At 40.1% G+C, this 23,697-nt stretch overlaps 1 protein-coding gene across 1 annotated transcript; it reads left to right on the top strand.

Annotated features, from left to right (window-relative positions):
* Positions 1 to 485: 485 nt before the first annotated feature.
* LOC137892684 (alpha-amylase) lies at positions 486 to 5,062 on the top strand. The gene is made up of 9 exons (XM_068738008.1): positions 486 to 686; positions 1,405 to 1,551; positions 1,965 to 2,162; positions 2,359 to 2,589; positions 3,315 to 3,448; positions 3,713 to 3,935; positions 4,026 to 4,147; positions 4,279 to 4,404; positions 4,830 to 5,062. Exons 1-9 carry the CDS (start codon positions 519 to 521, stop codon positions 5,017 to 5,019), a joined length of 1,539 nt encoding a protein of 512 aa, XP_068594109.1. The 5' UTR covers positions 486 to 518; the 3' UTR covers positions 5,020 to 5,062.
* The last annotated feature ends 18,635 nt before the right edge of the window (positions 5,063 to 23,697 follow it).

Here is a 23,697-nt window from a genome sequence, read left to right as displayed (position 1 = left end):
TTTAATGTATTAATATTTGAATCAGTGCAAGATTAATCTAAAAAGAAACCCCATAGATGTTATTATGGTAATGTTTAAAGCCATGAAAGGCTATTTTTGGACTAGTGCTGAAATCCTTGATTTTACTGCCACAAGGCAAGTGTTGTTCTTTGAAGTATGATTTTAAATTTGTTTTGACCTATAGCGAGGATAAAAGTCAGAGCTACAGATAATATCAATGTTAGAAACTGAATAAGAAAGCATTAGGATCTTTGGCACATTCAGCCACTTGTTTTTAAATTTAGGGATGACATTATGCTCACCTCATGTTTCTTAGTTTCCAACCTGTACGTGCCTCTAAAGTATTGACCGTCTACTAGTTTTGAAACAATGTAGGAAGCCGTGAGAAAGAAGCACCTGTTTAACCCCCACGCTGATATTTGCCAGTCACTCATTGGTCCAGGATAGAGACAAAAAGAGTATAAATAGTAACAGTGAGGCAGCAGGTAAGTGTGGCTTTCACTCTCATCAAGGGAAACATGAAGTACTTCATTCTAGTGGCTCTGTTCGGGCTCGGCCTCGCCCAGCACAACCCCCACATCAAGCATGGCAGGACCGCCATTGTGCATCTGTTTGAGTGGCGCTGGGCAGACATCGCTGCAGAGTGTGAGCGCTTCTTGGGTCCGAATGGCTTTGGTGGAGTTCAGGTATGTATGACTCAACACTGGATCAGTGCGGTGAGGTTCGTGGCTGGTGAGGCACTGACACTACATAAGTCAGATTTACAAATACATGAACCCAATAGAGAAGCTTAAATCACCATTCAATTGGCAGCCTGCACATTGACTACTGGTTGTTTTTCATATTTCATATCAGCATTCTTTACACACACATAGGTAAGGTACATATTTGATTCCACCGGGAGCGTGTGCCCCACCAACCTGCCCCACCGGGAGCGTTTCGGAAGCGTAGCGCTCGCGGGTGCCACCCGCGAAAATCGTGAGATTCCGCGAAAATCGTGAGATTCCGCGAAAATCGTGAGATTCCGCGATAATCTGTGTAACAACCACGGATGTATAAAGAGAACAACAAACACATACTTTACCTGTCCGACGTTGAATTGCTGTAGATTTGGTCATATTTCCTTGTTTTTTGAGACATTTTTAATTTTTAATATATACAGTAATCTTAAATTTTTGTGCAAAATATAACCTTTTTTAGCATCTTTTATTACCCCTGACTAAAATATCCCTGATGTTATCATTTTTTCACAGGCTGAGTAGTACTAGAGTAGAAAATAGCTGGAGTTGCTTTTTAATAACTGTATAGTATATAGAACACTCTATAATAGAGATCTTCCTTCTGCAGACAATTTCTGTGGTAAAAGCAATAATTACTGTAATGTGTTTTCTCTATGTTGCTCAGATCTCCCCTCCAAATGAGCACATTGTGCTGGATAATCCCTGGAGGCCCTGGTGGCAGAGATACCAACCAGTCGGCTACAACCTGTGCTCCAGATCAGGCAATGAGAACGAGCTGAGAGACATGATCACCAGATGCAACAACGTTGGGGTAAAGAGTGATTTAGTGACAGACATTAGGACCAATGTTCTCCTGCTTTTGAAAGCACCTCATAAATTTAAATCCTTGTACAACAGAACAAATTCTTACCAGATACAGATGCTTTATGCATCATTATCAAACTGGTTTGTTACAACAGGCAGCTGCAATTATAGAACAAAAGACATTTTTTAACAAAAAGCAACTATTTTAGACATTTAGCCGGTGTTATCTTGTACATAGTGTTATGCTTGTTCCCAGATCACCAACATCAAAATAAAACAATAGTGAGCAGCACAGCTTTGACATATTTCTGTTCCCTGAGAATGAACTCAATGTATTGAGTGAAGAAGTGAAAGTTAAGAGATAAAAGGGAGTTGTTGATTATTTTCTTGCACCTTCAATTCTATATTCATCCACCCCAGGTCAATATTTACGTGGACGCTATCATTAACCATATGTGCGGCTCCGGCGGTGGAGAGGGAACCCATTCTTCATGTGGAAGCTGGTTCAGTGCTGGCAGGAAGGACTTCCCCAGTATCCCCTTTACCCAGTCGGACTTCAATGACCACAAATGCAGGACTGGCAGTGGCAATATTGAGAACTATGGTGATGCCAGTCAGGTAATTAATGCCACTCAGAAACAATGTAATAGCGTCATTGGCAGCTTGCTACAGCACTTTTTCACCCCATTTAAGGATCCATACAAGGAACTGCTAAGTCAAAATCTTCCACATTTTGTTGTTTGACTTGGAGGAGTTTTAAAATGAGAATAAATAATTTATAAATTGCAATGTCAATGCTTATTTGCTGCTACAGGTGCGTGACTGTCGTCTGGTGGGTCTGTTGGACCTCGCCTTGGAGAAAGATTATGTCAGGGGCAAGGTGGCCAACTTCATGAACAAGCTGATTGACATGGGTGTGGCTGGATTCAGAGTGGATGCCTGCAAGCACATGTGGCCCGGTGACCTGTCTGCTATCTACGGTCGTCTGCACAACCTCAACACCAAGTGGTTCAATGGTGGCTCCAGACCCTTTATCTTCCAGGAGGTAAGTTAGATAGACCATCAACCCCATCAACTTCCATTTTACTGTAGCATTAAGAACATATACTGTAGATGGATATATCATCATGTTGAGTGACTTCCGCTCACCTCTATATTTGATAGCTGTGTGCTTTAATGGTATAATTTACATAAACCAAGGCTAGATGAACTTATTTGAACATGGAAAACATGGCACCAGCAAAAACCGATTGCTGCCAATATAACTTATTTGCATTCAAATGAACAATTGACAGCTGAAATCCACATACCAGGATTTTATTTGATGAGTACTAACCGCCCACATAACCAATATTTATGACTGCAAAACAGCAGTCAACAGAGCCGTGGGAAAATAATTGCAGAAATCAAGATGACGAACACAAACACATGCACACTGGGAGCAGATGTTTAAATCTAAGAATACATTACTAGTTGACAAGCCCCTGCATAAATACAATTAATGTAGTATAAAAAGATACAACAGAAGGTGCCAAACTCATTTAACAAAATTAGCTGCAAAAACAGCCTGTGATCTAGAAAAATAAGTGTGCTCTGTCTTCACTAACAACATGAATGTATGGTAATATGGTTATTGTTACTGCTGAGTCCCAAACATGTTTTTAATTACAATTGGTCAATCCACAAATCACTGATATGGTGCAGTTAATCTTAACTACATCAACCTTGAATTGTATAGATGATGTGAATAATGTTTTGATTTATCTATAGGTTATTGATTTGGGAGGTGAGCCCATCACATCTAAAGAGTACACACATCTGGGAAGGGTGACTGAGTTCAAATATGGTGCCAAACTGGGAACTATCTTCAGAAAGTGGAATGGCGAGAAGCTGTCTTACACCAAGTATGTGTGATGCTGTTGGTGTGCCTAAATCACTTATCAAATTGATATATTAGAATATTTATTCAACCATGAGATAGCTACACATTTCTGGATTGGACAAATAGTTTCTTACCTACTAATTGTGTTTCTAGAGACAAAACAATTTTCATTGGTTAGAACTGGTACATCTTAGAGTTTCTGAATTAAATACTTTAAATATTTTGTCCAAACTTTGGTGTTTTAGAAGTGAACTCCTCATTCGGGAAATTGTATTCTTCTGTGCAGGAACTGGGGAGAGGGATGGGGTTTCATGCCCAACGGCAATGCTCTCGTCTTCGTTGACAACCACGACAACCAGAGAGGCCATGGTGCTGGTGGTGCCTCCATCGTTTCCTTCTGGGACTCCAAGCTGCACAAGATGGCTGTCAGCTACATGCTGGCCCACCCTTACGGAGTAACCAGGGTGATGTCTAGCTTCCGCTGGAATCGCAACATTGTCAATGGAAAGGTAGATTGTCTTTTAACTAGGCATAATAATTAAATTCAATATATATTGTCTATTTTTTGTTAAACTCATTGATCCATCTTTGTTTTGTAGGATCAGAATGACTGGATGGGCCCTCCCAGCCATGGTGATGGATCCACTAAGTCCGTTCCCATCAAAGCTGACCAGACTTGTGGAGATGAATGGGTGTGTGAGCACAGATGGCGTCAGATCACGTGAGTCCTCAGAAAGCCATTGAGCTGTTGATCTTACACACAGAACTAAAGTCACTTCTGCTTGGTCATATGGATGGGAAAACTGTGTACGTTGTACGTTATGACTGGATTTTTCCATATCGCTCCTTTAGGAACATGGTTATTTTCCGCAATGTGGTCAATGGACAGCCTCATTCCAACTGGTGGGACAACCAGAGCAACCAGGTTGCCTTTGGACGTGGTAATCGTGGTTTCATCGTCTTCAACAATGATGACTGGTAAGAATTATTTGCTAAGTACTGGCGGCGCTGACAAAATACTAATTCACCCCCTTAAATCAAGTGGTAGCCAGATTAAACAAATGTATAGGACTGGATATGATAAAATATAAAATGAAATATAACTGTCATGAACAATCAACCATCAGTAACAACAGTTCATTGGATTAGTCTTTTATTGTACTGTTGGCTTTAAAATTACATTACTACCTAAAAACGGCCAACCAAGCATGTCGGTGAACATAAAACCTCCAATTTTTCCTGTTTGGTATTGCCCAGCAAAACTGCCTCTCTCTCCCTAAGTGATATCCTATTGGCTTACACCTCCTGTTTTAATAGAAAATACAGCAAAATAAGAAGGCAAGCTCCTCTAAGTTTTATTGTGGTGGTTTTAAGAACAATATTTACCTTGTCTTCACCTTCAGGAACCTGGATGTGACCCTGAACACTGGCATGCCCGGTGGCACCTACTGTGATGTCATTTCTGGTCAGAAGGATGGAAGCAGGTGCACTGGGAAGCAGATCCATGTTGGCGGTGATGGACGCGCCCACTTCAAGATCAGCAACAGCGATGAGGATCCCTTCGTTGCTATTCACGCTAATTCCAAGCTGTAAACAAATCATGAACAACATGAATTAAATCATATCATAACATAAATAGTATCTTTTGCAATTGATTTTAAGTTCACGTCAAACTTGAAGAAGGATAGAAACAAAAGCCATGCATTTCTATCTTGAAGTTTTGTCTGGACCACAGCAAAGGGGGTGATATACCCTATAAATGCAAAAGTCTCTCATTGAGTGATAAAGTTACACCATTGGTCAGTCGAGTAGGAGTTTACCTATTTGCCTTTGCTTTTTCAAAATGAATAAGCATGACATTGTTTCAGCTGGTAACGTCTTTGCCTCCGCAACTAATAATCTGATCCACACCCTCAATACATTTAGGGGGAGCTCTAAAATATTGCAATTTGTGTTGTCACATGTGTTTCAAATGTGGTGTTTCAATCCTATATTTGTAGAGTGTTGACACAGTTTGATGCATATGTTATGATAGAAGCGCAGTGTGTGTGGTCGAGGAAGAGAGAGTGAGTGATGGTGGATGACCTCAGAGCAGACAGACTGGTCTGTTTAACAAAGTAGCACAAACAATTGCCTTACCACTGTGTGCTGGAAATGGGATATTAATAGAGGAGTAATCCAGAACAATGGTTGGAAATAGCGTGATTATATTGTTGAATTTATTAAATTGAAGCAGTCCTCAAATATTTGATTAAGACATATCTTTACCATGTCATATGGTATTCTACTTAAGTACAATTTAAGAAATATTACTGGGACCACTGCAGTAAGTTGGAGATGAACATTTAATACTATTTCTGTCACAATGTGGCCACAATATAGCACAGCGACCATAGACGGTCCAGCCATATACTAGGTTTAGACCTATTCTTGTTTATGTAACACACCATTGTCAGTTTGACATCACTGCATTACAGTTTCTTTTTGAACTGACTGCAGTAGCACTTGGGTGGAAAACTAAAAACTTTTGGTAATTTACTTTTCTATTGAGGGTATGCATATGACATCACCGTATGTGGAGATCACCAGTCACTCCCTCTTGAGGGGTAAATCAAAACATTAAGAAGCTGCAATCGATGCAAATTCACACAGAGAAAGGTTAAAAATAAAAAAGATTATAAAATTGAAAAAGGCCTGTTGTGCAATCAACATTTGTATCAGCAACAGTATCACTGTCCCTATTTGCCACATTAAAGGGCAACATACATGAATCACCCATATGCAGGAAATGTATCTATCCAGTCTGGTCAGATCAGGCACAGAGAACTTTCTGAGGATACAGTTTGACATTCATCCGTTCAAAAGTAGTGTTTCTCAAACTTTAGTATCCTTTAAAGCCCTTGCATGGACAACTGTTATGCTGCCACCTTTATATGTAAAAGGCTGTCAGAAACTTTGAACACTGAAAGCCAGGTTAAAAAAATATATGCAGCATAAACTCTAATAATGACCAGAGCAGTAATTTGCTTCTCAAACAATATTGATGAACTTAAGGTGGAGTCAGACTTACAGTAAATTGAAATATGTAAATAGACTGTTTGCTAAGCCTTGTCCCCCTAGTAACTAGGCTACATAGGCCTCCTTGAAATTTGACCTCTTCATGTACCCCATCCTAAGCATTAGGAACAGTGGGATGCTGCAAAGCGCCCAGGGAGAAACTTAGGTTTTCAGTGGCCAGCATAAGGACACTTTGATTTGTGGACAGGAGGAGCCAGGGATCCAACCAGCAACGTTGGGATTAAAGGACAACCCACATCACTAACCCCCGAGCCCAAACAACCCTGAAAAGACAACTGTCACTATAGCAGATTTGATTAGCTGAAGCTAATGTAATGCGAATGTGTATTCTTTGAAAAGCTGTTTCAAAAATTAATTTGTAATGTTTCCCTACAAATGTATTGCAGTTTGCAAATGACATGGCCTTTGCCGTTGCACAGCTTACATTAGAGTAGATACACACTGATTTACCCATTCCTTACACTTTCTCATGGTTTTGGTTTTGTAAAAGCTAAAAATCAGAGCCACATGCACACCGCTTCAAGTTATGATTGGATTGGATTCGTAGGCTATGATGACAAAGAAATGTCTGAATTTATAATAATCAGGTTTTTCAAAAGCAGTTTATTTAGACAGTTACAATCAGTGAGTGTTCTGAACAAGACCTGTGATGACTGAATGTTCTTCCTGCATCATGTACTTCTCCTCCACTGGGACGACTCCTTGCCATCACACTGTAGCCATTTGCAGTTTTACCTGAGTGCAACGCCGGCATCTGTCATTAGGCAGCGTTGGGGCCCAGGGGGGGGGGCAATGAGCAAACTCTCCATCCTAAATTCCTCCCTCTCTCTGCCCGTCTACCTACCATCGCCCTCGCTTTCCCCCTGTCTCCACCTTCCCAGCCCACCTGCCGAGTTCCCGCTGTCAGCAGCTCTGGACCGGTGACACTGGAGTGCCATCCACCAGAGGTGAGACAGCAAAGGTGACGCCTGCCAGAATATTCAGCTATTCTCGATTGTCATGGCAACGTGACCCATGAGCAAAGTAAAGGTGGTACATTCTTGAATGCGTCATAGAAAAAAAAGCAAGACAAAGCAATGAGAGAAAAATAGTCTTTGGGAACTCAGTACACCTGCATTCCCCTCACTTCTGTCTCATAAGCTTCCTCTAAAGTTGTGAATTGCTTTTTAATTTCATAACACTGCACGGCAGGTGACAAATCTTTGCTCTCAAAGATGTGCGAGCGTGAATGTCAGAGTGACAGAGAGACAGAGAGTGCAGGAGAAGGATGGAAGGAGACCTTAACGTTGGACTAGGCTCAACATATTGCGACTGTTAAATTATTGACCTTCTCTCCATCTTTTGGTCCGGCAGCAGTGAGGGCCTGTACCTTCCGATTAGCCGCAGAGATGTCAGTGTAGCAGACCAGGGTCTTGGGTCCTGTCATCCTCACTGATGCTTTGTGACATGGCTGTCAACGGTGTCCCCATCCTGTTTCATATTTCATATGGTGCACCAGACTTGCCTGTCACATCACCCAAGGAGAAAGACAGTCATCAACTCTGCACCGAGAAAGTAAAAAAAACAGTGCAGGTGAGGTTCACGCAGTGTTCTCTGATAAAGACAAGGAACAAGGGCTTATCAACATTGTCAAATAGGTTATAATAAAGGCTATAATACATTTATACAAATTATTTTCAATTTGAATAATTACTTTGCTGTTGGAACATTGGCTTAGGATGTTTGTCTGATTGGTGCAGACGTTTTTGTGATTGCAGTAATCATGAACTGAACATACCATGATTCCATTCAGCAATGTGGTACCTGGGTAACATTCAGCTTCATATCACTTGGGGGCAGTATTGACGCAAGAACTATGAAACAGAAGCTTTTCCTAAACAGATTTAAAAAGGTCCATGAGACATTTTGCTCTCAGTGATATTTATTTTCTAACTGCTTGAAATTCAATGCAGAATTATTCAAGATGCGAAAAGAATTCATGATTGATGTTTGATTCTACGAATTGAGCATGAATTATATATATCGTCAATGACAGTGTAAAAGAGGTGAATGATGTATGACCGTATTGCTCATACACACTTAATACATGCAAAACTGCATACTGTTGGGCTGTCAGTGTTTACTCCTAGCTGATACAGAACCTGCCTTCCTTGTCCACTAATGTGAGCAGTCCATTGTTTCTTTGAATGATATTAACATCAAATTTTTCAAAGAATCATTCTGACAAAGTGCAGAGAGGTATTGATCCCAAGCTCTCCATAGGAATCTTAATCCATTTTCTGGTCACAGGCGAGTCCTGTCAAGCTTCCAGCTTCCTCACCCTATAGCTGTCACTCCATTTCTCCATGTGTGCTGGCCCTTTCAAAATGGCAAGATGCTGGCAACTTGTATATAGAGAAATAGGTCTGTTAACACCTGTTTACAGACCTCTTTAATAGCAGGTGAGCATTGTTTCAGCCTGTTTATATTGTTTGTATTCTATTTAAAATATTTTCTCTCAAGGAATAAGGTATCTCTCAAAAAGAGCTTTGAATGTCAATGACATGAATTTGATCTGTTTATACAAAGGAAACTGAAATGAAACACTAGTGATATGATCACTAGTGTGGATGCAAACTGGAGTATCATATATGTTAGACTGAACATAACCTGAGCTGAGCACCTTCTCTAGAATTTTTTTTTTTTACCACCATATACCATTATATACAGTAAAGTCTAATAATCTCGTCAAATTAATAGAATATGTTTAGAAATAGAATATTTTAGAAAAAAAACTAACTTTCCAATTTATTCCTATGAAATGGAGAAGAAAATAGCATGAAATTCTAATGATACATTAGTACATTGGTCTGTGTCACAGTTACCCTTTTCCAACACCTTTGCTGTCCTTGCAGTGAGCTTATTCATACCCCCCACCACCAGATTATACAGCAGCACACAGAGCAACGTGAAGGTTGGCCTTTTGTGTCCTCATACATTTCTCTGCTTTAGTCTTTAATGATATAATTTCGTGGCTAAGTCATCTTTTCTAGCTGACACCCCACAGGGTGGCCAATATTTAGTCTATTGTGTGTGTGTGTGTGTGTGTGTGTGTGTGTGTGTGTGTGGTCTGTACCCTAGGCTTCCTAAATGTAGAGTGTGACAAGCCCTACTTAGCCCTGAATCTTATACCCAGACTCTAATATGAAACTAAAATACCACCATGTGAAACGAGCGCACAGCACAACTTTAAAATTGATAATTGAGACAAACTCATTCAGTCGCGGCTCATTTAATGTAATGAGCAAAGTGAGCTGTTCAATTTGCATACTGATAAGATGCCTTCATCAGGATACATAGTCCCCTCTCATAGATATTCACTGTGGATATTACATCTAATCAGAGCACGGATTTACTTTACAAACACAGTCAGAGGAGTGCAAACTAAGGCTTTCAATTAGACCATTGCCAGGTCTTAATCACTTCAAAGACAAATTGGGCAGTGGGTCAACAGCTTCCTGAGTCAAGTTGCCAATACAAGTGCCCTAGATTCAGGGTTTAATATGGATCAAAAAGACTGGAAATACAAAGCACATTTGGTCTTTGGAAATTTCTTCCAAAAGGAAATCCTGACTATTTCAGCAACATTTATATTTCATGTGTTGGCTTTGGGATCTTATGTGATGACCCCCTTCAGCTGTTGCCCTTGTGCTTTCTTTATTGATCCCTGTTATTGCAGTGGAAGTCCCCTGCTGCCAATGTTTGCTCCCTTAAATTCTCTCCCCGTTCCAGCAGATTCCAATTGCACAGGTGCTCTGCCTGGGTGTTTGTATTGCACATGGGAGTAAAGCAGAGACCACAAAACAGTGATGGCAGCAGAGCTGGCTGGTCTGAATCACACGTTTGTGCAGAGGCTACAAGCACTGCTGGAAGAATTGGACTAGGGACGCAGCCCACAGCCCGGTTCCAGAGCCGACAGGCCTGTGGAGCAAGGCTTTCTGAAAGGGAGCAGATGGTGACATGAATAGTGCAGCAGCTCCCATCCACCCCCTGCCCATTGCCTTGCGTGCAGCACATTACCTCAACAAACGCTTCTCATAATTGATGTGTTGGAATGGCCCCATCATCACTGGGTTTTGCTGAGTGGCAGAATCATCAAGGTCATTACTGCTGCTTTGACATTTGTAGGGTCTGGGACTTCTTCAAGAGGAGTGGACTTCGAGAAACTTCTTGGAGACTACTACACATACTGGATTTGTCTGTCCCTGTGAGTATATACTGTAGCACTGCTGCAGAAGATGCAGGTTATACTGTATATTGCTTATCTGACAAATTGTAGGTGTAGTTCCATATCTCATTAGGGCTACATTTTTATATCACATTTTCTGTCCATAATATTTTCACCTCATGTGAGCAATTCAGAAACACTTTTCCCACCTAATTCCCCATCTGTCTACCAGGCGTTGCAGGGGGGGGGCACAGAAACACTTTAATTATACATGGCTGCCCTGGGCAACACATAACATTAAAGTTGCATGGCTTGGTTTAGACGGAGTATGTCAAAATCAGTTTTGTGACCCAGGCAGCCCAGTGCTCTGCTACTGTATTCCCAGTTTAATTTATAAAAACACAAAGTCTAGCTGTTTTCTGTTAACACCATTTGGAAATGATGAGTCAACTTTTATATTTTTGAAGTTGATATTTAACAGTCAACCTGATTAACAGTTGGTTAACAACAATTGTCTGTGCAGCCTGTCCACCACTACTCATAATACTTCAGTGAACTACTGCGTATGTTCACTGAAAAAGTTCAATAGTTTTAGAGAAAAATGATTTTAATGATAATTTAAATCATCTGTGTTTAAAATGGATTAAAAATGGGGAGGAACAGTTTTTATTACAAAAAGAATATTGACACTGCATTTAGCAAAATAATAATATTACACGTTGTATTGCCATAAATTGCAGATTTGTGTTATAAGAGATGTTTTGTTGTTGTCAATAACATAAATGTGTATAGTAGGTTCAGCCAAGATTGGTCTAATTCTACTGCATGCAGATTGTGAAAATGTTTCTATTTTGATGGATTACCATGAAATGTGGTACAGACATCCATGTCCCTCTAAGGATTCACTGCAATAACTTCAGTGATACCTTAACTTTAAATCAAGTTCCACCATCAAGTCAAAACTGTTGTTCATACAATACATTGGTGTATGACTAAATACCAGCATAATAATGACATTCCCATCAGCCTAAGCTTTACTTTGTGTTTATCTTCATATTAACTGTTATGACAGTGACATCTTCTCATCTAACTGTTGGCTAAAAAGCAAATCAATGTTGAACTATTCCTCAAGCTCACACTCTATTTCTTCTTTTGTGTATAATTTACTCTGCCTCAACTTGTTTGTTTTCTCTACTTTAATATGTGCAGGGTGTAGCACATCGGGTCCATTAGTTACCATATTTGTTATGACTGCTGTTCATTGTAAGACTGTCCTTTCTTTCCTGTATGCTTGCCATGAAAATTGGGGAGCATTAGCATGCTTCCCTGCCAACGTAGTTCATTCTAAGTTGTTGATAACTTGTCACTCACAATGCAGCACCACCAAACAATGACCAAACCATGTGCTGCAAACATGTAAACCCAAGGGAAGATGTCAGGGATATTAATGCGCTTTTCTGGATTTAAATCTGCATAAAGGAAAACAACAACAGGCAAACCGGCCTCTCCAAGGTGAAACACAAGTGTTATTTTATTTATACCCTACCCATCTCCCACCATCCCCTCCTTCTTTGTCTCCTCTCCCTGGGGAGCCAGGCCGCTGTGCCCCAGAAAGCTGACATGACCAGGCTAAGGGGAGCGGGAGCAATGGGGTGAGATAGGCAGCTTCATGGTCACCCAGACAGAGGCAGCACTGAACACATGCAGCATTATCCTCCTTTGCACCAACACTCACTTTCTCCAAGCACTTGCTTGACCTTCAGAGACAGCAAGAGGGTTTGGTGGGTAAGTACCGACTGAGAAAAGAGTCAAATTTATATATTATATTAGAGGTTGAGGGTGTGGCTAAAGCTGTTTTGAATTTGTGTATACGTTGACGATTATGGTGATTTAAATGGTCAGGAGCTTAAATTTGCATTCTTCTGATTGTGCTTTGAAAGTGAAGGTAAATAGTATGTCATTTTTAAATTGATGTTGTTCAAAATATACATGACAGAATAAGTTTTTTCCTCCCTTCTTTCTGTGAGCCTCTCCCCGTTCTGCCGAAGATTGATTGGCTGAGCGCAAGATTGACATGTCAACGACAGCTGCCCGGCATACTAACCCTGTTAGGTCAATGCACCCTGACAGCTAGCTGACACCCCAATTTCCGAATGAGCTGCCTGCTGTGCTCTGTCTTTTAAGGTAAGCTTAAGCCATCTTCTTCACCACCCTCCCCATTCCTCCTGCTTAATTTCTTTCCATCACTTGTCATCTGATTATGCGGTTGTTCACTTTGTTGTGTCAGCAGATGGAGAGGGGGTTAATGACTGGGGGCTGAGAGTGCCTCGGTACACCCCCGCCTTGCAGGACATGTAACTTCAGAGTATCTAATGGATTAAAGGAAGAGGGATGGAGTGAGTGGTACATGTCTTTGCATGTGCAAAAGCCATTTGAAGGTTCTTCGAATTGTTGACATGCATGTTTTCTGTATCTTCTTTCCTCCAGACTGCTGTATGGTGAGAGCAAGGTTATGTCTCAAAAATGTAAAAAATGTATGAAAAATAAATCAAAACTTTTAGTACACATACAAGAAAGGCATTCAAAATCTATTTTCAAGTGTATCTAAATATATTTAATGTGAATGTGACTATATATTAGAAATATTATGATATGTCTTTTGCCATGCCCATGCCACACCCATTTCACAGTATATAAGAACACCCGCAAAGTTTGTTTTCATATGCTAATTGAGCGAAACGCAAGTACGACACCGACTACATGAGATATGGATTGAGGACAAAAGAGGACAAAAACCTCAGTGTGTTTTGTGCAGCGAGATTCTGCCACAAGAAAGCATGAAGCCATCAAAACTGAAGCGGCATTTGTTGGATCAATAAACTGAAAACTATACCTCTGTCAAATGACACTAGGAGAATTGAAGACAGAACAAACAACAGACCACAACTCGAATTAAGGCAAGTGGTCATTTTGCATTACAAATGGTCAAATCTACAGACATAACAAACAAAGCAGGTTTACTCGTTTAAGTGAAACGTGTGGGACGGGGACTGACGGGAACAATTTCTCTGCACAAGAGAGCTCCCTACTACTACGACTGCAGAGGACATTTTCAGTTCAGGTTCAGTTAAATTAAATTAAATACATTTGAGAAGTTGAAAATTTGGGTCGCGGCTTGTCATTAAGGGGTGATGGTGGGTCCCGCAGCGAGACCAGTGGAGAACCACTGGTTTAGAATGTGGTACTAGCAACACATTAGCCTCAGACAGCTAGCTTAGTTAGATGTAATCTAATCGCAGAAAAATATAATTCAACTTAAAACAAATCAACAATCACAAAACAAATAAAAGTTGTTTATCAACAATTGCTTGGTCACAGATCTGACTACTGCTGGCGGCAGCGTAACATGATCCAAGGATGAAATGACTGATCAGTGTTGTTTACTAATTGTGCAAAAATAGTTTGTCTAAAATCATTTTCAATATAGAATTGTGACAATGGCTATATAATCACAATTTAGCCACTTTATAAAAGAAAAAAACAATGTATCGAGGAGCGTTTCACAAAGTTTTTCCATTGAAGGCACAGTTTGTAGAATTTGATGGTATCTAGCGCTGTGGTTGCAGATTGCAACCACCTGAATACCGCTCCGCTCACTCGTCCCCTTCCAAGACTGCAGTAACTTGAGCTGCTGAGTGCAAAACCATAGTAACGCCCTTCACCTCGCTCAGAGGCCAACCTAACCACAATAACACTTCTTTAGGAGCCACTAAAGTGGCCTTCAGGTATTGTAAATATGTGAAAGGCTCTGGCTAGACCCAGTGAACCCGCTCCCCATGTAGATATGAAGGGCTCATTCTAAGCTAGTGGAAATACAATGATTCTTAGTTTAAGAGGATTATACACTAATGAGAAGATAGTTATATATATATATATATATATATATATATATATATATATATATATATATATATATATATATATATATATATTACATTCCATGTTTACAAATGAATCACCCGCAAGGCTACACACTGTACCTTTAAGAAATAGAAAGAACATCTCAGACAGCTGTAGCTGCAACTTAGCTTATATGATCATTGGCAAAATGTCCGGGCCTTCAAGGTATTCAGAGAAGGCCCTGGAATCCTCAGATACATTTTTTTTTTTTTTTAATGTATCTGAATAATTCTATAAATACAATAAAATAAAATTACACTGACTTGTTTCTGTTTTTTTTTCGTTCTAGATGCTTTGTACATTTGAGTTGTTTTGTGTTGGGAAAAAAATGCAACCAATCAGATATTTTTCTATGAGTCTCTGGGCAGAATATCCTCCATCCGATCGATAGCCAACGCCAAAAATGGCAACAGGAGGAGATAATATTGACGCAGTCGGTGGAGAAGATATTGTCGCAGACGGAGATGATATTATCGCAGATTTATTAACAGTGCTCTTTTCAAGACATTTTAATGAAAAGATGGACGTAGTTAAAAAAGGCATTTGAGAGAAACACAACAGGACAATCCAGACTCTGCATTAGCTTCCATAGCTATTGAGAAGCAAGTTCTCTTGGATCTGAAAACCAGGGATCAGCCTAATGACCAGAATATTGAAAAATTCATCCAAAAGGACAGGAGGATGGATTTCTTCTTCAAGTGAAGGTCATTGGTGAGTGAAACATTGGAATTTGTATTGCTGGTTTTGCTTCAGTATTGCATCTCATGGAACTGGTTCCATTTTGTTTCCACACACTTGTTGAATGATTGTTGTTCATAAAGTGACTGCCTCTGTGAAGTCCGTTAGCACGCGTGTGTGTGTGCATAACTAGAACGTTATCTGTGATCTGTTAGTAAAAAAAAAAAGTAGAAAATAATGAATTGTGGGTCTTAAACGTTTTCTAAGAAATAGAAAACTGCACAAATTATATATATATATATATATATATATATATATATATATATATATATATATATATATATATATATATATATATACACTACCGTTCAAAAGTTTGGGGTCACCCAGACAATTTCGTGTTTTCCATGAAAACTCACACTTTTATTTATCAAATGAGTTGCAAAATGAATAGAAAATATAGTCAAGACATTGACAAGGTTAGAAATAATGATTTTTATTTGAACTATTAATTTTGTTCTTCAAACTTGGCTTTCGTCAAAGAATGCTCCATTTGCAGCAATTACAGCATTGCAGAGCTTTGGCATTCTATCTGTTCATTTGTTGAGGTAATCTGTAGAAATTTCACCCCACGCTTCCTGAAGCTCCTGCCACAAGTTGGATTGGCTTGATGGGCACTTCTTGTGTACCATACGGTCAAGCTGCTCCCACAACAGCTCAATGGGGTTGAGATCTGGTGACGGTGCTGGCCACTCCATTACAGACAGCATACCAGCTGCCTGCTTCTTCCCTAAATAGTTCTTGCATAATTTGGAGGTGTGCTTTGGGTCATTGTCCTGTTGTAGGAGGAAATTGACTCCAAACAAGCGCTGTCCACAGTGTATGGCATGGCATTGCAAAATGGAGTGATAGCCTTCCTTATTTAAAATCCCTTTTACCTTGTACAAATCTCCCACTTTACCAGCACCAAAGCAGCCCCAGACCATTACATGACCTCCACCATGCTTGACAGATGGCGTCAGGCACTCTTCCAGCATCTTTTCACCTGTTCTGTGTCTCACAAATGTTCTGCTGTGTGATCCAAACACCTCAAACTTTGATTCGTCTGTCCATAACACTTTTTTCCAATCTTCCTCTGTCCAATGTCTGTGTTCTTTTGCCCATTTCAATCTTTTCTTTTTATTGGCCAGTCTCAGATATGGCTTTTTCTTTGCCACTCTGCCTAGAAGGCCAGCATCCCGGAGTCGCCTCTTCACTGTAGACGTTGACACTGGCGTTTTGCGGGTACCATTTAAAGAAGTTGCCAGTTGAGGACCTGTGAGGCGTCTATTTCTCAAACGAGAGACTCTAATATACTTGTCTTCTTTCTGAGTTGTGCACCGGGGCCTCCCACTTCTCTTTCTCCTCTGGTTAGAGCCCGTTTGTGCTGTTCTCTGAAGGGAGTAGGACACACTGTTGTAGGACATTTTCAGTTTCTTCGCAATTTCTTGAATGGAATAGCCTTCATTTCAAAGAACAAGAATAGACTGGCGAGTTTCACATGAAAGTTCTCTTTTTCTGGCCATTTTGAGAGTATAATTGAGCCCACAAATGTGATGCTCCAGATACTCAACTAGCTCAAAGGAAGGCCAGTTTCATAGCTTCTCTCACCAGCAGAACTGTTTTCAGCTGTGCTAACATAATTGCACAAGGGTTTTCTAATCATCCATTAGTCTTCTAAGGCGATTAGCAAACACAATGTACCATTATAACACTGGAGTGATAGTTGCTGGAAATGGGCCTCTATACACCTATGTAGATATTTCATTAAAAACCAGATGTTTCCACCTAGAATAGTCATTTACCACATTAACAATTTATAGAGTGTATTTCTGATTAATTTAATGTTATCTTCATTGAAAAAAACTGTGCTTTTCTTTGAAAAATAAGGACATTTCTATGTGACCCCAAACTTTTGAACGGTAGTGTATATATATATATTAAAAAAAATCTATTTAAACACCCATGACTGATTGCCCAAATGATTTATGGCCAAACAAGTTTAACGAGTAAATACGGCGCTGCATACTGCTTCAAATGCAGTATAAGTACAGCATGCGTGATTGGCTGATTGTCTCATCTATATTCAAATAGCCTTTGTTTAAATAAAGACAATATCAGACAAAATGTATTGGTTTTCACAATGATGTTATTTTGCTGGAATTTGCACCATAACAACTCCCACTGCAAACAGTTATAACAGATTCAGTAAATGTTTTAATACTGGGATAACCTGATCATAGTGATCATAGTGCCAGGTAATAGAACCCTTCTCACATCTCAATAAGCCATATCAACCCCTTGTAGCATCCATGATTTAATGAGACAGCATAACAGCCTTTTTCCAACCCCAGATCTGATTATTAACATGCCACCCTGAACATGCAAACACTTTTGGGCCCTCCTTGTCTTCACCGGGAATGAATTTAGTTCATGCTGTATAATGAGAGTCGGTATGGGGTCCATATGGTTACAGCAGGGTTGGGTAGGAGTGGAGAAAAGGAGACAGGAAGGGGGTAATACACCTTTTTAATGAGATGTGAGTCTCTGTGGCACACCTGCACTCTAGCAATCTGCGAGGATTGCTCACTAGAGCCTAGAGAGGTATAAGACCTGAGTAAAGTGCAATTGAAGAGCCTTAGAGTGCCTTAAATGCGGAACTGACTTCATCAACAACTGTATTAAAGGCATTAGCCTGCTGATTAGGACAAGTGAAGCCCTGCTGGATATTACCTCCATAATCAATGAGCAACACAGAAAGCTAATTAGGTATTCTTTTTAAATCTTTTTAGCATGTGTTTGATGGTCATCTGGCTCTCTGTAGGTTGCCGCTCACATTTGGATATAACCCCGAATGGATTGTGAGTCACAGCGTCAGTGACTCAGTCTATGTTATCTCTCTCTGTGGCAGCTAGTTGGGCATTTGCCCGCCACATGGCTGACTCCGAGCGATTCATTTTCTGCCATGTGCTTGCAGCTTGGCGTAGCTGTCTTTGTAGCGAATGTTTCACATGACAATGATGTGATTTTGAGAGTGAGCCAAGGGTGATGATAGCTGGATTTCAGGTACTGCAGGAACCAACAGGGGATACTGCACAACGGTTCAAATGGAAGTTTAATCTGTCCTGCAAATGTTAATAAAGTCATCTATGTCTCATCATAGAGAATGATTCATTCAATCAGCAGAGACGACCACACACACACACACACACACACACACACACACACACACACACACACACACACACACACACACACACACACACACAGCACAGCATTGTGTCTATAATTGTTTTGACCTTGACGTCTTGAATAAAAAAGATCAAAGTTCCTATGTGGCATCATGGCCAACAGTGCCCAATAGAGTAGCTATGGTAGCATTTATTGCCATCCAACACAGCTCTATGATTTCATTTTGCAGCCTGACTGGGCTAAATCATCGTGGTTTGACTGGGAAATAGCTGCTCAAGGACAAACTAAGACAAACAGCATGTTATCCTGAGCCAGAGGGGGACCGAGACGACTGATCTTTCACGAGAAGACCACACTCAGACCACTAGGGGCCTATTAGGGGCTACAGATTGTTGTGCCTTGTCATGCATTCACTCTATTTATGCCTCTCAGTTATCTTTTAAATAATGCATCTCTGTTTAAGCAGAGTCCTGCTTTTTTAAACGCAGCACCTGGCATGCTTTGGTATTCCGCAGTTTGCTCCCTCCCGGGGCACAGATTTTTTATAAGGCTTTGTGAGGGGGCTTTGGTTCGGAGATGTGAGGGGAGAATATGACTGAACTGAGAGCTGCTGCATGACAATGATGTTAGTTGGAGGAATGGCTGGTTTGTATTGTGTAGTAGGTGCAATGCACAGTGCATAAAGAAATAAGAGAGACGAGGATAGAGAAATAAAAGCCCAGCAATCTAACAACCATGATTCACTGAGGATTTCTGCCATTCTAAATATGGTCAACATGTATATTAGCAATTTCCAGACTTGAAAAATGCAGGCCTAAATATTTAGTAATATTAGTTATCAATTTTGTCATTGTCATTGCTCCATTTAATTCTTTTACTATATTTATCTCAATGTACTTGACAATATTCCCAAAATCAGGAGGGCAAGGGCTTGTATGGGTATGGGTGCTTTTTCTGATATTGGTTTCCAGTATATGTGCAAGATCGCAATTCGTTGCACAATCATTTGCATTTCTTGTTTGTGTGTATTCAGAGTGGAGCATGTTTGAATTTGAAGTTTGCTACGTGTTGCATATCTTGGTTCAAATGTGCGCGGCTAATGAGGCCTCTCAAAGGCCTATTAGAGAAAGTGTTCTGGCCACTCTGATCTGGGTGGTTAGCACTCTTTCCCCAATGGACCTTTGATTCTGACCCAGTTTGTAGAGGAAGCATAATGAGCTGAATGCTACTAGGTTTATTCTCTCATTCACTCTCAACAGTATTCTGTCGTCCTCTGCCGTACAGTTTAAGTATTCTCTATTTGTTCACAGTAAATTTACCACTTCTAAGGTGATACCACAATATTCAAACCTAGATATATCCATCATTTTAAACGTTCCATTTCATTTGGTGCGGCTGTGGCTCAGAGATGTTGAAGGGTCCTTGAGCAACATCCTGCCCCTCAAATTGCTGTCATGAGAGATTGTTCTATACTACTACTACTATTCCCTGAAGAAATCTAATATAATTGAGTAAATGTTCCTCTGTTGGCCTAAAGTAGTGATGACCACTTTTACTTGGCATTGTTGAGGAACTATGATTATCAATTACAGCAGCCCAAATTATGACAATTCAATTCAAATATAGCAGATTTTTGTTGTCTTAATTCAGTGAGCTGTTATTCCAGCATAATGTAAATATGTTTTATTATTGATGATGCTGTTTATGCCAAATTCCTACTCTATAGTAACATCAGACAATTTGTGCGTCTTTTCAAGTGGCAGGAGCGAAAATGAATCATCATTAACGTTTGTTGTATTATGGTTCAGAATGATGAAAACAGTAAAAATTAGATATAAAATATGACAGGCTGTATACAGGATTATCTTTTTCATTAGCAACTATCTTAGATTCTTAGGCATTTCATCATTAAATGGCTTGAAAAATAGCGCATTAAGCTGCTGAAATGAGGGGAAACATTTCCCCTGGGGGAGGATGCCCTTAAGGTCCGGGTAGAGCCCCGAAAGTTTACAACATCTGGCTCCACCCATGCTTCTGCCGATAATTCGGCTCCTGAACGACAAACACTGAAGGAATCCTAATCGGCAGAAACTGACTGCATGGTGGTGGAGACAACAACTCTCATGATCCCACACTACTTCACAACATCACCAAACTTTTTTGTTGTTGTTTTGATTGAGAGACCCCTAGAGGCAGAAAATGACATATTGTGCATATATAACTGCAGTCTGTAACTTCTAAACAGCATGCTGTGGGTGATTGGTGCTTGTCAGGTTTGTTGTTGGTGTGTGGTGAAAATCAGTAAAACTGCAGTTAGTGTCTTCACCCTAAGTAATGTGCAGTATTGGGCAGTAACTTGTTACTCAACTGACAGCAACCAAGTTGTTTGACAGAAAGCCTGTGTTAAAAACGGAGGATGTGGAGTTAGATAGAAGTGTGGATTTATGATTTCTAACTTGACTCATTGGCTTCACCTGCACTGACTTCAGCTCACTTTATGTACTTCTTGTTTCACCACGCTTCTCCACATACAAGGATCAATATATAAAATGAAAACCACCAACAATTTACTGAAAAGTTTAAAGATGATTCAAGATACAAATGACTCATTGAAATTTGCTGGAAGATGCCTGTTTGATGTCATAATGTGCACAACTAATCACTAACTCTGACAGTAACTTTCACATTGAAGCAAGCAGTAGGGGGTTAATAATTAAAAATCCAAAAGATCTGAAAACCTGCATTTTTCTGCACTCCATTTCCAAGAATCAAAAGGAAACTTCTACATTTCTCCCTGCCAAGGATTCCCACAGCATTGCTACAGTATGATTGGATATCAAATGCATGTCTTCTACATCACAGAAGGCCGCACAGTTTGGGGGCGTCTCACTCTGCAGCGGAACAAAAATCCAGAATCGGGCCTCAGATGGAAATAGAGGCAATTAAACAGGTTTTTACAGTCATTCCATTTCACACTGCTGGAACCTGAGGAACATTTCCCCTCAGACTTCAGAGTAATGACAGGCTGTAGACTCACAGGCACTCAGGTCAACGGGATAAAGTTCAACATCAAAAAAGGACAAGGTACCCTGCAGAGCTTTTGGCTGGCGGAAACAATCTGGTTTGTTGAAATACAAGGCTGGTTGTCTAAAACCAAAAGGAACTCAAATATTGACTGCCAAAACTTATTTTGTGTTGTTTTGCTCAAGGCACTTTGACATGATAGGTATGACAGGATGGATAGTTGGGCACAAATCAGCTGGGATTTGGCAGGGACCAAACTTTTGCTTTAGTACTCCTAACCACCCTTCTTTACTCTGTGAAGTTTCCCCCAAACTCAACACCAGCAGATGTCACCAGAAGCAAAAGTCTTTACACAGAAGGAGCTCCAGATGGAAAATTAGTTAAGAAGAAGGAACTTGTGTTGAAAAAAAGATGCCTTGATTGGTCAATTAAATCTTAGTATTCAACCTTAAAATAAGATTACAAACATTAAATGCCAAGAATAAAAATTACAAGACTTTGTTCTAGGCTTTTAGAGAAAGTTATAGAGAAAACAAAGGCAGAAAGTTGTACTCCTATAAGAGTTTGTACATACACACAACCATATATATATATGAGACTGTGCACACACATCTTCCCTATGAGGAGATTACACGTCTAAGCTGGAAAAGCCATTTTGAAACCTACTCAGTACAAAAGCAAACATCAATAATAAAGGTATTAAGATTTTTAATCAAGAATGTATTTAACATGGTAATTGGTTGGGACAAAAGCAGAGGACCACATAATGAAATACTCAATGACCACTATTCTGCATCCTTTATTAGCAGTGTAATTGATCGCAGTCACCTACAGATTCACAGGTATTCTGGGGAGGTAGCATCACTGATTTTCAAAGCCTCTCTGTCAGACAAATGTTTAGCATATTCAACATTGCAGAATCAATATGTTGTCCGGGAATAGCGCCTCTCACACTCCACAATTAATTCACTGATGTCGACCTCTGGCTTGAGTTTTAGTGAAGCCAACATCATCCGCCTGCTGATGGGACAAAGAGGGACATAAAGCGAATGACCTGTTTTAATACTCCTCATCAAAGCCCACAATAAAAGATCAAATGGGGCAGGAACAACCAGGATCTCTCACAATGACCTTAAAGTAAGACGCTAAATGTCGTGTAGGTTGTGACAAAGGTCAGCTTGCTATTGATGTTTCCGCTGCAAGTCTCAGCAACATTCCTGTCATGCTTTGATGGGTGGCTATGTAGGCCTTTGGGTGGATTTTTTAAAAGCAAACCATACCATTGCAAGGGAATATTTAAACAGTCTATTAAGGGTGGACTGCATGTAAAAACACATGGATTTTGACTCAGAATGGCCAATCAAATGTGCATTATTGCATATTTATTTCTGCCAAATACCATTTAAAAATGTGGTTTAACTTAATTAATTAATTAATCAAATAATATATCTATTTCTACTGCTTCCACATGGCTCTCAACATGGCGAGGGCTGAGTCGGCGGTTCGCAGCTAAGAGCGTAGACAGAGCTAACACACCAACACTGCTTACATGAGGGGGAACCGGAGGGTGGGTGTTACGCTTCTGCAACAACACCGTTATCAGCTGTAACCGCCGTATGAGAGCAATGCAGAGCGGCAGCATGAGCTAGCCAGTGGGGCACGCTCACATGCACGAACATGCAATAAAAACACGCACGGCCGGCACGGCTTTGTCAACAAAGCTAGGAGAAGCTCAGATAACAACACACATAGAGTGACTTCATTCTCCGCTCAGGAAGTCATGACTCCACAATATCTATACATTGCTCTGAATATTTAAAAAAAAACAAAAAAACATTTTAGTTTAGAAAAGCATAAATTTCAGCGATACTATGGATCAGTAGTAAATAAGCATGACAGTATTTCAAGCATTACTGTTGGTGCTCATGAAAAATCAAAACAGAAAAAAAAAAACAGTACAGTTTAAATCATTCCACTCCTTTGCCGGTGAGATCTCTTCCATCAGCAGCAAAGGCAACACCAAAGAAGGGACAGAATATGTATCGCACTGTAAATATACTATGTCACAATATAACCATAAAGATTAACCATGA

The sequence above is a fragment of the Cebidichthys violaceus genome, unplaced genomic scaffold (assembly GCF_023349555.1).
Source record: "Cebidichthys violaceus isolate CVI_PGR_0920_01 unplaced genomic scaffold, fCebVio1.0.p SCAF_8, whole genome shotgun sequence".
Taxonomy (NCBI): Eukaryota; Metazoa; Chordata; class Actinopteri; order Perciformes; family Stichaeidae; genus Cebidichthys; species Cebidichthys violaceus.
This window is presented reverse-complemented; position numbering and strand designations above follow the sequence as displayed.

Bases quoted from the DNA above. Each gene is read 5' to 3' on its own strand.
- LOC137892684 (XM_068738008.1), top strand. From the start codon at position 519: ATGAAGTACTTCATTCTAGTGGCTCTGTTCGGGCTCGGCCTCGCCCAG. The intron at 2,163-2,358 runs GTAATTAATGCC...TTGCTGCTACAG, and splicing joins ACTATGGTGATGCCAGTCAG to GTGCGTGACTGTCGTCTGGT. The intron at 2,590-3,314 runs GTAAGTTAGATA...ATTTATCTATAG, and splicing joins GACCCTTTATCTTCCAGGAG to GTTATTGATTTGGGAGGTGA.